This window comes from Rhinopithecus bieti, unplaced genomic scaffold (genome assembly GCF_001698545.2).
Source record: "Rhinopithecus bieti isolate Rb0 unplaced genomic scaffold, ASM169854v2 scaffold_33065, whole genome shotgun sequence".
In the NCBI taxonomy this organism is placed as follows: domain Eukaryota; kingdom Metazoa; phylum Chordata; class Mammalia; order Primates; family Cercopithecidae; genus Rhinopithecus; species Rhinopithecus bieti.
Genome location: NW_016814114.1, coordinates 1,055,384 through 1,070,185, shown reverse-complemented (window position 1 = coordinate 1,070,185; position 14,802 = coordinate 1,055,384). Strand labels below are relative to the sequence as shown.

General features: G+C 52.6%; 1 protein-coding gene across 1 annotated transcript in view; it reads left to right on the top strand.

Moving 5' to 3' along the window:
• DEDD2 (death effector domain containing 2) overlaps positions 1-14,405 on the top strand; it is a 23,109-nt gene extending 8,704 nt beyond the window's left edge. Inside the window, exons 5-6 of the mRNA XM_017849839.1 lie at positions 2,465-2,605; positions 13,179-14,405. Coding sequence (XP_017705328.1) covers positions 2,465-2,605; positions 13,179-13,570 — 533 coding nt within the window. The 3' untranslated portion in view covers positions 13,571-14,405. The remainder of the gene's footprint in view (positions 1-2,464; positions 2,606-13,178) is intronic.
• Positions 14,406-14,802: the final 397 nt, after the last annotated feature.

The window sequence follows — 14,802 nt, the reverse complement described above, 5'->3', positions numbered from 1 at the left end:
CTCGCTCTGTCGCCCAGGCTGGAGTGCGGTGGCCGGATCTCGGCTTACTGCAAGCTCCGCCTCCCGGGTTTACGCCATTCTCCTGCCTCAGCCTCCCGAGTAGCTAGGACTGCAGGCGCCCGCCACCTCGCCCGGCTAGTTTTTTGTATTTTTTAGTAGAGACGGGGTTTCACTGTGTTAGCCAGGATGGTCTCGATCTCCTGACCTCGTGATCCGCCCGTCTCGGCCTCCCAAAGTGCTGGGATTACAGGCTTGAGCCACCGCGCCCGTCCCAGACTTTTTTATACTAAAAGTCTTTCGTCTTAATAACATTGTGATGTGGATTTGTTTGATTTATTTTACAACAGTAATTAAATAGCATCAAAATAACAAAGTCAGTACAACTGCTGACTGTATCTAGTGAATGAAACTTAGATTTTATTTGTGTTTTTTGTTCTCTGAGCATATCCCATTGAGATTTTACAGTCAGAATGTTCTTCAAGTTATTTGAATAATTCTTTCATCTGATTATTCATGTTACCAATTATGTATACAATCCCCTTCCTCCCTCCCTCCCTCCCTCCCTTCCTTCCTTCCTTTCTTCCTTTCTTTTCCTTCTCTTCTTCCCTCTCCCTTCAAGGGTCTAGCTCTGTTTCCCAGGCTGGAGTCCAGTGGCACAAACATTGCTTACTGCAGCCTAGACCTCCTGGACTCAAGCAGTCTTCCCACCTCAGCCACCCTAGTAGCTGGGACTACAGGCACATGCCACCACACCTGGCTAATTTTTTTTTTTTTTTTTTTAAATAGAGACGGATTTTTCCATGTTGCCCCAGGTTCCAGGTTGGTTTTGAACTCCTAGGTTGTAGGCTGGGATTACAGACATGAACCACAGCGTCCGACCAGGTTCATTTTCTTCTGTGTTTAATTTTCTTTTCTTTTTTTTTTGAGACAGGGTCTCACACTGTCGCTCAGGCTGGAGTGCAGTGACACAATCTTGGCTCACTGCAGCCTCCGGCTTCCAGGTTCATGTGATTCTCCATGCTCAGCTTCCCCAGTAGCTGGGATTACAGGTGAGCACCAACATGCCCAGCTGATTTTTGTATTTTTAGTAGAGACAGGTTTCACCATGTTGGTCAGACTGGTCTCGAACTCCTGATCTCAAGTGATCCACCCGCCTCGGCCTTCCAGAAGTGCTGGGATTATAGGTGGGAGCCACCGCATGCCTGGCCTGTTTGTGTTAATTTTATGGTTTATTTCTTTTAACTTTTTAAATGTGTAAATCGGTTACATGAGTCAAAAGTCAAAACTGAAGCATGGGGCTGGGCTTGGTGACTCAACGCCCATAATCCCAGCACTTTGGGAGGCTGAGGCAGGTAGATCACTTGAGGTCAGGAGTTCCAGACCGGTCTGGCCAACATGGTGAAACCCATCTCTACTTAAAATACAAAATTAGCCGGTTGTGGTGGCAGACACCTGCAATCCCAGCTACTCAGGGGCCTGAGGCAGGAGAATTGCTTGAACCTGGGAGGCAGAGGTTGCATTGCGCCACTGCACTCCATCCTGGGCAACAAGAGCGAAACTCGGTCTCAAAAAACAAAACAAAACAAAAAAATATGAAAAGTGTTTTTTGACCAGGCACGGTGGCTCACGCCTGTAATCCCAGCACTTTGGGAGGCCGAGGCGGGCGGATCACAAGGTCAGGAGATCGAGACCATCCTGTCTAACACTGTGAAACCCCATCTCTACTGAAAATACAAAAAACTAGCCGGGCGAGGTGGCGGGCGCCTGTAGTCCCACCTACTCGGGAGGCTGAGGCGGGAGAATGGCGTGAACCCGGGGGGCGGGGGTTGCGATGGGCCAGACTCACGCCCACCCCCCCCCCCCGGGGAAAACAGGCGGAATTTTTTTCCAAAAAAAAAAAAAAGAAAGAAAAGTGTTTTTAGACATGTCATTTCTACTATTGGGTGCCCCTCACCCCCAATTCATTCATTTCTAGTATGTGCTTCCAGTGTTTCATTTTGCAAATATATATACTCTTAATTTCCTTCTTTTCTTATGCAAAGTACAGCACACTGTACACACTTATTTGTATCTTGCTTTATTTCCTTAAACGGTCTATCTTGGAGATCTCCCTATATTCCTGTTTTTCCTTGCCAGATATGTTGTTCCCAGGTTTTCATCATGATAAACAATGCCCTGGTGGCGGTTGTCATGTTTGTCTCCTGGTGTAAGTGTGCAGAGATTTCTCTAGGGTTCCATCACACCTGGAGTGGGCCTGCTGCAGCATGGTAGGGTGTGTTCATCTGCCCTTCCTAGATGATACTAGTTGGTACTCTTCAACTTTTAGGGCGACTGAGGAAGGGAGGCAGAGTGGCTCACTCGGGCTCAGCACGAAGAACATCTTGAGTTATTTTCCAGGCATACAGCTGGGCACTGTAGCTGTCATCCTAGTCGTCCTCAACTTGCCCCATTTTTTTCTTTTCAGGCTCCCCCCCAACCAAGCGGCAGCGGCGGAGTCGAGGCCGGCCCAATGGTGGTGCCAGACGGCGGCGGAGAGGGGCTCCAGCCGCACCCCAGCAGCAGCCAGAGCACGCCAGACCTTCCTCCGAAGGCAAAGTGACTTGTGGTAGGTATCTGCAGGCCTTGGCAATGCATGCCCCGGGCGGGCTACGGAGGGTGGGAGAAATGAGCATTTTTCTGGGGCATATGACACACTTGGCAGATGAGTGGCAGCTCTCGTTCACCACAGTGGAATTCTTGTCCTTTTTCTTGCCATCTTGCCTGTCTACATCCTGTCCATCGTTGAAGGATCAGATTTTGTGCTACCTCCTTCAGGAAGCCTTTCCTGACAACCCCTTGCCCTAGTTTCATTTGTGTATTCAGTAAACATCTGCCTGGGTTTACTTATTCAGACGTTTCTTGTGCAGTGGCAGCATATCACAGGCTAAAAAAACAATGATCCTGGATCAGGCTGCCTGATTTACATCCTGGTCTTGGCACTTAAATAAGTTGTCCGACCTCAGGCCAGTAATTGAACCTCTCTGCCTCAGTTTCATTTCGTTTCTTTTTTTTTTTTTTTTTTTTGAGACACTGTCTTCCTCTGTCTCCCAGGCTGGAGTGCAGCGGCGTGATCTTGCCTTACTGCAACCTCCGCCTCCTGGGTTCAGCAGTTCTCCTGCCTCAGCCTCCCAAGTAGCTGGGATTACTGGCACCCACTGCCGTGCCCAGCTGATTTTTGTATTTTTAGTAGAGACGGGTTTCACCATGTTGGCCAGGCTGGTCTCGAACTCCTGACCTCAAGTGATCCACCTGCCTCGGCTTTCCAAAGTTCTGGGATTACAGGTGTGAGCCACCGCGTCCAGTCATCCACCTCAGTTTCCACATCTGTAAAGTGAGGCTGATAATCGCCTCCCTGTTTGGATTGTTGAGAGAAAACAGATTTACCCATGGTATGCCTGGAGCAGCGCCCAACCCAGCACACGCTGTATGAGGGTTTATTGTTCTCACTGTTGCTGCGCAGTATGCCTGGGGCAGGAGTGCTGCAGCGAGGGTTCCCGCTCTTGTGGAGCTGACCTAGTCAGGTGACCAGTGAGACTGAAGATCATTTTAGACAATGATAAGCGCCACAAAGAGAGGGTGGGAGCATGTGGAGGAGCCAGGCTGGGGCCAGAGCAGCTGGGCCTGGAGGACCACGGCAGGGATGACAGTTTGGATTTTATTCTGTGCACCAGGCACTGTCAATGGGTTTTGAGCAGGAGGGTGATATGATGTGATACCTCTTCAAGGAACTCTAACTCCATCTGGAAAATCGGTTATTAAGTTAGGGTTTTCAAAGTGTTTAGCACACACTGGGCATCTAGTAGGTGCTCTGCTAGGTGTGTGTTAAGTAGATTAAATTAATCACTTGAAGAGGCTGTGAGGTCTGCGGAGAAGGACTGGGCAGAGGTCTGGCCTGAGGGTCGTGTTGGAGAGGGTGAGGAGAAGTGACCTAGGAAATAAAAAAGGGCACTGGCCATAGGGCTGACTGTAGACACGGTGGACTGGGGACTCTGCTATGAGACTACTTTGACCTTGCCCTTGAGAAATTCCACTTGGTCCTGTGGGGAGGACACAGCCATGAGCACCCCCTCAACTGTAGTACTCCTTTTTCTAGTTGGGCAGGCTTTGGAAACACAGAAGGGATCAGATATGGTCTTCGAGCTCTCAGGCTGCAGAGAAGACAGATGAGAAAAGTGGCAGCCAGGCTGGTGTGACAGGTGGCACAGGTATTGTGAGTGCAGGGGCTCTGGCGTGTGCAGGGAGTCCCCTGGCCAACCCCAGTTTCCTTGTGGAGGTGCCATGTCTAGAACAAGCTCAAGGAAGCTGGAAGAGGAGCTGGGAAGGGTGATCCTGGCAGAGTGACTTATGTGTGCAGTCCCCAGCCGGATGTGGTCAGGGCTGAGTCTGTCTGGAGCAGAGGCTTTGTGGGTGAGAGCAGGTTGAGATGAGACAGGTGGGGGGCCTTGAAGGTTTGGATTTTATTCCAGGGGGTGCTGGGTGGGGGAGCCATGGAAGGGTTTATTTGTTAATTCCTTCATCCAGTTTTTATTAGTGAGCATCATTTCTATGCCAAGCACTGTTCCAGGCACGGAGTACACAGAATTGGACCAGGTGAAGAAATTCCTCAGCCTCCAGAAGTTTACATTATAGTGGGCGAGACAGATAACTCGAAAATAAGCCAGCATAGCAGGTGGCGTCAGCTAGTGACAAGTGCCCTAATGAAATATGAGGCCAGGGGTGGTGCTGAGCCCCTGTGGAGGGCTGAGGCTGCTGAGGGAGGGGAGGAGGCACTTGAGGGGAGCGGCAGGTGCTCAAGGTGGAAGGGTTCAGTGGAGGAGGCCAGTGTGGAAGCTGGAGGTCAGGAGGCCTAGTTGGAGCTGGTGAGATGCTGGCGTGTCCCGTCTTCCAGGAGACCTTGGCCTGGAGGTGCTTCCTTCTACCATCTGCAGAGCTTTCTCCAGTCCACAAAGCACGCACACCTGCCCCCTCCTAGTGCCCATGATGGCCCTCCAGGGAGTGGGCATCATGCCCACTTTGTAGATGAGGCAGCAGATACCTGTGCTGGGTGCTGTCAAAAGAAACAGACCTAGAGAGCCAGCTCTAGGTCCAGGCAGCTACACGGGCTTGTGGGGCAGAGTTTGAGGGGGTGATTGCCTGGTGCTGACTCCCCCTGGAATCAGCCAGTAATTCCCAGAGCCACCAGGCTGGCTGGGCAGGTGAGGGAGTCATTGCCTCAAGGAAGACAGGAACAAGCCAAGGGAGGCTTCAAGTCTCTTTCCCGAGGCGAGGAGGTTGTTAACCAGGGCATGGCTAGGCCTCTATGGGAGATGGGTGAGCAGGTCTGACTGCTGACTCACCAGGCAGGGTGGGACTGGAGTGAGGCTCTCCCCATCTGGGCTCCTGTTTTTCCCTCTGAAAAATGGGATGGCTTACTTTTAGAGAGGCCAAATGCCAGAGGTGGAAGGCCTTACTGAAGAAGAGGCCTGCCATTCTTGACCCCTCCTCAGCTGTGATACCTGTGACTCCCCGCCAGCTGCCCTCCATTGAGGGATAGAACTAGACAAACTCCCAACTGCCTGAGACAGTGAGGAAGGGCACCTTGGTGGTCCTAGGCTTGGACACAGGACATCTGAGCGACCATGTCCTTCTCAGGGTCTGTGGTGGGCACTACACACCTGGCCCTGAGTTCTCAAGACAGCCATTGAGGTGGGGTGACATCTTGCAAAGGAAGAGGCATGCTCAGGGAAAGGCAGTCACTAGTCTCAGTGGCAGGGGGCAGAGCTGGGCTGAAACTTGGGTTTGTTTGTTTATTCCATATGTATTTATAGAGTATTTATTATTCGCTAGGTTAGCAGGGATGGGAGGCCCTGCCCTCATTGAGCTTGTGTTGTGGTGGGAGAAAGCCGAGAGAGAGATTTCAGATGTCAGGGGAAGGATGTTCCCGATGGAGAGGACAGCGGGAGCACAGGCCCAAGTGGGATGTGCCAGTGCTCAGGCGCAGCCTGGAGGATGGCAAGGAAACTGGCAGGAATGGAGGAGTAGGGTGGAGGCCCCTAGGAGAGGGAACCAGGGCAAATCCTACAGGGCCTGGATTTTGCATTTTTTTTTTTGAGACGGAGTCTCGCTCTGTCCACCAGGCTGGAGTGCAGTGGCGCTATCTCGGCTCACTGCAAGCTCCGCCTCCCAGGTTCCCGCCATTCTCCTGCCTCAGCCTCCCAAGTAGCTGGGACTACAGGCGCCCGCCATGGCGCCCGGCTTTTTTTTTGTATTTTTAGTAGAGACGGGGTTTCACCGTGGTCTCGATCTCCTGACCTTGTGATCCGCCCGCCTTGGCCTCCCAAAGTGCTGGGATTACAGGTGTGAGCCACTGCGCCCGGCCGATTTTGCATTTTTTTTTAATTATGGAAAGCAGTTGGAGGATTTGAATGACAGGATCAGCTTTGCTTCTCCCCTGCAATTTTTTTTTTTTTTTAAATTATGAGACAGGGTCTCACTCTGTCTCCCAGGCTGGAGCACAGTTGCTCAATCTCAGCTCACTGCAACCTCCGCTTCCCAGGTCAAGTGATTCTCCAGCCTCAGCCTCCTGAGTAGCTAGGACTGCAAACGTGACCCACCATTCCTGGCTAATTTCTGTTTTTTTTTTTTTTAGTGGCAGGGTCTTGCCCTGTTGCCCAGGCTGGTCTTGAACTCCTGAGCTCAAAGCGATTCACCTGCCTTGGCCTCCCAAAGTGCTGGGATTACAGTCATGAGCCCCCACCTGGCCCCTGCAATTTTTTCTATGGAAAATATACCAAAGTGGATAGACTAGCTTCAGCCATTGTCAACTCATGACTGATCTTAACTTAGGATAATTAGGAATTTTGGAGTAAATTCTTGTTGCCCTATGATGTCGTCTGTAGATGTTTCACTGTGTATTTTATTTTTTTGAGATGGAGTTTTGCTCTTGTTGCCCAGGCTGGAGTGCAATGACATGATCTCAGCTCATTGCAACCTCTGCCTCCCGGGTTGAAGCAATTCTCCTGCCTCAGCCTCCCGAGTAGCTAGGATTACAGGCATATGCTACCACACCCGGCTAATTTTGTATTTTTAGTAGAGATGGGGTTTCTCCATGTTGGTCAGGCTGGTCTCAAACTCCCGATCTCAGGTGATCTGCCTGCCTCGGCCTCCCAAAGTGTTGGGATTACAGGTGTGAGCCACTGTGGCTGGCCAAAGATAAAAACAGGGTTTCACACCAAAAAAGATTAATAACTCCTTACTATCAAATATCTGATCAGTGCTCAGATTTTCAGTTGTCTCATAAGTGTAGGTTCTCTGAAGTCTGTCCTTTCCCCTACCATCTCTCTTTCTCCACCTTGCGTTGTAGTTTTTGAAAGCAATTGTCCCGTAGCATTTCCTGAAGACTGGATTTTGCTGACTGTATCCTGCAGTAGGGTTGATTCAGTGTGTTCTATCCTGTCTTTTGTATTTCCTGAAGATTGGTAGTGGGTCTGGAGAGGCTTGATTAGATTCTGGTTTGATGTTTTGTTTTCCTCAAGCCTGCTTCTGAGGGTGTGTTGTGCCCCTCCATCAGGAAGCAGATGATGGCTGCTTATCCCTCTCTGAAGTTGGAGGCAGCTTCTCCTCATTGCCTCAAATCAGTAGTTCAGTAGGAGTTGAAGAACTTTCCATTTGACATGATGATGCTGGCTTTGTTGTGGAGAAGAGATGAGTGAGGCAAGCCAGAATGCTGGGAGGGTTCCCACCATTGTCCAGAGGAGGCTGGTGCTGGTCCTGGTGTGGTGGCAGGGGCAGGTGTGGGGTCTCTCCACTGAAGCACATTGGCCGCCTCTCTCCAGCAAGGCTGGAAGCCCCCCAGTACTTTGGAAGCACAGGTCCTCTTTTTCCCCAGCCCACCTGTGTTAGTTCATTTTTGTGTTGCTATAAAGAAATACTTGAGACTGTGTAATTTGTAAAGCAAAGAGGTTTATTTGGCTCACGGTTCTTCAGGCTGTATAAGAAGCATGGTGCCAGCATCTGCTTCTGTTGAGGACCTCCAGAAGCTTCCACTCATGGTGGAAGGCCAAGGGGAGCTGGCTTGTCACATGGCAAGAGGTGGGGGGTGGGGGAGCTGCCACACTCTTAACCAGCTGTCACAGGAAATACCAGAGCAAGAACTCACTCGTCACCAAGGGATTCATGAGGGACCCAGCCCCATGATCCAACACCTTCCATCAGGCCCCACCTACAATATTGGAGTCACATTTCAGCATGAGATTGGGAGAGAACTCACATCCAAACCTGATCACCACCCAAACTAGGAACTCTTGGAGGGAGGACTTGAGTGAGGTTCATCTCTGGGCTCCCAGACACACCCAGCCCAGGACCTGCTCCCTCGAACTTCGCCCTGGTCCCCCACTGAGTAGCCCATTTCACTTGATGTCCCATCTGCCCAAAGAGAGACTGGTGAGGTGGGGGTGGGGGACAAAAGGGTGCCAGGTCCACCTGCGTGGAGGAAGCAGGAGCAGCTCTCCTCTCTAGGAAGGCGTGGCACCTGCCCCTGTCCCCCCAGGGACAGGGAACTTTTCCCCACAGCTGCCAAAGTGGAAAAGATGCAGCCAGCTCCCGGTCCAGCACACATGGTGCTGGGTACTCTTCCCGCCTCCCTGCTCAGGGCCACACAGGACAGTTCCTCCACTTCTCTCCGTATCTACTGCTCTCATCCTGGACAGCCACTTGTGACCCTTCCCCACCTGCTGCCCTGGCCCTGTTTCTACCCACCTGCCACTTCACAGCACAGCTGGAGTCGCCTCTAAGTCAGCAGGTCCTGCCTCTTGTCCTCTCTGCATGCCTGGCCTTCCTGGCCTCCCCTCTTTCCTTGCATTCAGCCCCAAATTATCACAATAGCCCCACATGGGCGGCTGCTAGGGGGAGCCTTGTTTTACACAGGAGGCCAGCGAGGTGCAGAGAGGTGTGGTCACCTTCAGAGGCCGTAGAATCTTGAGTCTGCTGGCGATTGGGATTGAGATCAGCCTCCCTGACCTGGCTGCCAGTTCTCCTCTAATGCCCTTCTCCCCTCCACGTTCCTGCCACACCGGCCCCTCAGCCTGTGCAGGCCTGAAGTTCATTTTCTCTCTGGACTTCCATGAATGCTCATCTCTCCTGTCCTCTGGATAGAGACAGGTGGGCCTGAATGCCGTGGGAGGGCCGAGGGGCTGAGGCCGGGCAGGCTTCCCTGGGCATTGAGTGGGGAGGATGGGGTTCCCCTAGAGCCAGAAAAAAAGAATGCCATTCTTTTTTTCTCTCCTGTTTTTCTTTCTAAACCTACTTGTCCTCCTTCACATTTTACTTCAGATGTCATTTTCTAGAGAGATCCTCTCTGATCCTTTCAATCTAAACTATAACTTGCCCTAATTTTCTCTGCTGGCCCTCAGGATGTCTTTTAGTTGTGTATTTGATGTGTATGGTTCTGTGTGAGGTAGCAAACAGGATAGGGGTAGTTAAGAGCTCAGATGCAGGAACCATACACTTCAGGTAAAATTCCAGCTTTGCCATTTCCTGTCTGGTGGCCTTAGGCAGGTGACTCAACTTGTGTGCCTCAATTTCCCCATCTGCAGAAAAGGGATAATAACAGCATCACCTCATAAGGTTGTGGGGACAATCAAAGGGGTCAGCAGATGTGAAGTATGTAGTACTGTGCCAGCCTGTAGTAAAAGCTATATGCAGGTGTCACCTGTTGTGATTATTTTGGGGAAGGGTAAAGCACACGATTGGGTGCCAAGAGTGGAGCAGAGGCTCAGAGAAGGCTCGCCTTCTCCTATTGCCTGGTGGCACCTCCCTGTCTTTTCCCTGTGCACCATGATCATGCTTTCCAGCTCAGAGGTGGGAGTGTGGTCTGCTGAAGGATTTGCTCATCTGTAAATAGGGCTGATGAAGTGCTCTGAGGATTAGATGGGCTGAGAGAGGAAAGCCCTTGAGTAGAGCCTGGCTTGTGGGGAGTGCTTCCTAACTGTGGGTAGGAAGTTAGAGACATCTCCCTGTCCCACTTGTGGCAGGGCCCTCGTGTCACCGTGGCATGCCTGGCATTCATGAAATATCTGTTGAATAAGAGATTGAGGCCGGGCGCGGTGGCTCACACCTGTAATCCCAGCATTTTGGGAGGCCGAGGCGGGCAGATCACAAGGTCAGGAGATCGAGACTATCCTTGCTAACACAGTGAAACCCCGTCTCTACCGAAAATACAAAAAAATTAACCGGGCGCAGTGGCGGGCGCCTGTAGTCTGAGTTACTCGGGTGGCTGAGGCAGGAGAATGGCGTGAACCCCGGAGGCGGAGCTTGCAGTGAGCCGAGTTCATGCCACTGCACTCCAGCTTGGGTGACAGAGCGAGACTCCGTCTCAAAAAAAAAAAAAAAAAAAAAGATTGAACGGGGGCACAGAGATCTACTCTGGCCTTGTCCCTTTCCCCTGTCCACTCTGACATGGTAGGGGCTCTGGGTGAACTGAGAATTTACACCAGAGGTCCACGCTGGGGAGAAGGACGAACTGAGAGAGGACTCAACTGGGTGGGATATGGGGGGTCCCACTAGCTGAGCCTTGGCAAGTGTTCTGGATGAAGGAGGTAGACAGGTCATTTTCTAAGTAAAGCTCTTGTGGGGAACATTTTCTTGTGACTCGATGTACGGTATGGGGGGACATGGCAGGGATTGGAGGAGTCCAAGGAGGAGGTTGGCTTAGGGACCCATGAGAGAGAGGTGAAGGCCTGGGTGAGGGCCATAGTGGTAGGGAGGTGGGTGTCGAAATTACAGTTCCTGTTTCTGGGAGCCTTCTTTCTCGTAGGGCTGTGAGTCAAGCATTTTACGAGTTGCCTCATTTAATCCATGTGACCTCAATGTGCAGCAAGGACCTCTTGTTTGTTTGTGTGTCAGATGGGGAAACAGGCTCAGAGAGGTGAGTCGCATGCCCAAGGCCCCACAGCTTAGAGAGTGGCAGAGCTGGGACTCACCTCAAGGTCTGTGGGACTCCACCACCTGGCCCTGCCTCTGTGGCCAGCCACCCCTGTGTGGCCTGGAACAGGCGCTGCTCCTCCCAGCCCCCTGCTTTCCCACCCACATTGATTGAGGTCATGGCCAGTTGCTTACTGGAGTCAAGGACTCAGTCAAGGACCTTGTCCTCTGGATAGAGACAGCTGGGCCTGAATGCCGTGGGAGGGCCGAGGGGCTGAGGCCGGGCAGGCTTCCCGGGGCATTGAGTGGGGAGGATGGGGTTCCCCTAGAGCCAGAAAGAAGAAGGGTTTGGGGTGGGAGGAGGAAGTGAGCAGGACTGTGAGGTTGTCTTGGGGAGCAGAGGCCCTGCCTTCTCTTTTCTGCTCAGTGGCTGACATGGTCTATGAAAGTTGAAGGGAGCCACAGCATGAGACGTTCCCTCCCAGAGCCTCATTTCCTTATCTGTCAAGTGGGCTAATGATGGCCCCTGCCCCACAGGGCTGATTCTGTTGCATCCCCAAGGGTCAGGTAATTGGCATATCAGAGGGGTTGGTGGCTGCCATTCCAGGAGCACCCCTTGGACACTGTGTGCAGTGTTAGCTTGTTCCTTTCCATCCGTTGCTCTCTTTTTAATCTTCTTAACAGCTCCTCACAGCAGGAATTGTCCCCTTGTTTAGGCAGGAACCCATGCTCAGAGAGGTTGTGACTTGTCACAGGTCACACTGCTGAAGGCTCCTGTGTGGGAATCCACTTCATTAGTTGATTGAGGAGCCTACTCTCAGGGACATAGGAGGTTAAATGACCTCTGTCAGGCACTGCCATTGCCTGGCCGTGTGACCTTGGGCGAGTCACTTCATTTCTCTTGGCCTCCATTTCTTCATCTGTAAGTTGGTGGTAATAGGACCTGTCCCACAGGGTCATTTGTAGGTTAAATGAGTTTCTGTGATTCAAGTACTTGGTGTAGCGCTTGGCAGATAGCACTCTGAAAGTGTTGGCTGCTGCTATTTCTGGCTCACAGCTGATCCTCAGGACAGCCTTACTGGATGTGTAGAGAGAATGGGGGGGTACTGTTTCTAGCCCAGGTGATGGGTGGGAATTCAGAAATCCCGGAAGAGAGGTGGTATGCGAAGTTCATGATTACAGGATAGCCTCAGAAGTCCAGTGTCCTGTCCCCTGTGCACAGCTGCCACCTCATTTGGGCATATGTGGGGACAGCTGTGACAGAAACCAACTCAAACTGGCTTCAGCAAAAAGGGGAGTTGAGTGTAGCTGAAAATCCAGCTACGATCGTGGGCTAATGTGATGACCTCAGGAATCTTTTTCTCTCTGTGGCTGGCCCTATGTAGGCTTCCTTCTCTCCTCTTGGCACAGTGGCCCCCAGCAGCTCTGGGCTTCCAGCCCATCATCTTAGCAGCTCTGTGGCAAGAGAGCACCTAACTCCCAGTAGAGCCAGCACAGGTCCAGCCGCGAGCCTCCCGGGCCTGGTCAGGACCCTGCGCCTCTGCAGTGGTGGCTCAGGTAGATGGGAGGGATGGGGATGTGGTTGGCACCATGTGAATCTCATTATTTGGGGGCTGGGTGTGAGGCTGGTTGCCTAAAGGCAAGTCCATTAGTTCATGCATTAGTTCTTCACAAATACATATTGAGTACCCACTATGTGCCACAGTTACGCAAGTGAACAAAACAGACAAAAACTCCTTCCTTCCTGTCATCTGTCTCTCCACACTGAGTGTAGAGACAGAAGATGAGCAGATAGTAACTGACAGAGGAGGTTAGAAGGTGATAAGTGCCTTGGACAAAAATGGAGCAGGGTGTGGGACCTGGTGTGCTGTGGAGAGGGCTGGGTGGGTGGTTACAGTTGTAAATAGGTTGGTCTAGGTGGGCCTTGTTGGAAAGGTGGCTTTTGAGCAAAGACCTGCAGGAAGAGAGGGAGCAAGTGTTGTGCAGATAAAGGGAAAGAGCACCCCTGGCAGGGGAGAGGCTTGTTGGAGCAGTGAGGAGGTGGTGGGGCTGGAGAGGAGGACGACGTACTTGGTTATGGAACCCCACAGAGCCGGGGAGGCTGTGTCAGGAATAGGGTGTGGCTACCGGAAGTGGGTGGAGGGAGAAGGCTGGAGGGAGGAAGGGTGGTGGTGGTCGTCCCCGTAAGCAGTGTGTCTAGTGTTGGCCCCCTCCCTGACAAATCCCTCCTTCCCCTGCAGACATCCGGCTCCGGGTTCGAGCAGAGTACTGCGAGCATGGGCCAGCCTTGGAGCAGGGCGTGGCATCCCGGCGGCCCCAGGCGCTGGCTCGGCAGCTGGACGTGTTTGGTCAGGCCACCGCGGTGCTGCGCTCAAGGGACCTGGGCTCCGTGGTTTGTGACATCAAGTTCTCAGAGCTCTCTTATCTGGACGCCTTCTGGGGGGACTACCTGAGTGGCGCCCTGCTGCAGGCCCTGCGGGGCGTGTTCCTGACTGAGGCCCTGCGAGAGGCTGTGGGCCGGGAGGCTGTTCGCCTGCTGGTCAGTGTGGATGAGGCTGACTATGAGGCTGGCCGGCGCCGCCTGTTGCTGATGGAGGAGGAAGGGGGGCGGCGCCCGACAGAGGCCTCCTGATCCAGGACTGGCAGGACTGATCCCACCTCTGAGTCTCTGGGCCACCTTCTCCTGGGAAGACGACCATCTCTACCCCTAGAGGACTGTCACTCCAGCATCTCTGAGGACTTCGACAGGACCAGGACAGCAGGCCCCTTGACAGCCCCTCCCACAGGATGTGGGCTCTGAGGCCTAAACCATTTCCAGCTGAGTTTCCTTCCCAAACTCCTCCTACCCCCAGGTGTGCTCCCTTAGCCTCTGGAGGCAGGGGCTGGGCCTGTATCTCAGAAGGGAGGGGCACAGCCACGCACTCACCAAAGGCCCCTGCACATTGTATCTCTGATCTTGGGCTGTCTGCACGCTCACAGGTGCACACACTTGCTCATGCTCACACTGCCCCTGCTGAGATCTTCCCTGGGCCTCTGCCCTGGCCTGCTTCCCAGCACACACTTCGGCCTAAGGGCTTCTCTCTCAGGACCTCTAATTTGACCACACCCAACCTGGGCTTCAGCCACACCAGTGGGCACTGGAGCTGGGGTGCACATGGGGCCTGCTCACCTTGCCCACACATCTCCAGCCAGCCAGGGCCCTGCCCAGCTTCAATTTACAGACCTGACTCTCCTCACCTTCCCCCTGCTGCCCAGAGCTGGACATAGACTTGCACTTGGACTCTCACCTGGAGTATCACATGGGAGTGTTGTGGCAGCATCAGACCAAGGCCTACTGTTGCACATGGGGCCAAAACCAGTAAATAGCTGCCTTCTTGGAAAGGGAACGCAAAGGCTTTGGGGGTAATGGAAAAGACCTTTTACAAATGATACCAATTAAACTGCCCTGGAAAGGGCATAGGTGGGCATCGGCCTCTCTAGGACTCTATTTATTAATTTAAAATTTTTTTAGAGTTGAGGGTCTTGCTATGTTGCCCAGGCCAGCCTCAAACTCCTGGGCTCAAGCGATCCTCCCGCCTCAGCCTCCCAAGTAGCTGGGACTACAGGTGCCCGTCACCACGCCCAGCTTTTGGACCACAGTAGGCTGGGGGAAGGAGTGTTCCTGGCCCAGTGTTAGGGGCTGGAGCGTGGGCAGGATGCTGGACCATATGCCAGCTGATAACCACACGCTTGTCTTCCCTCCGGGCCTCAGTCTTCTCATCTGTCAAAGGAAGAAATAGAATACTGCCTCGGAGTCAGAAACTCTTCCAACCATCTTCACACGTGCTTTGCTCCTGTATGTCCTTGGGGGCTCCCAGAAATTTT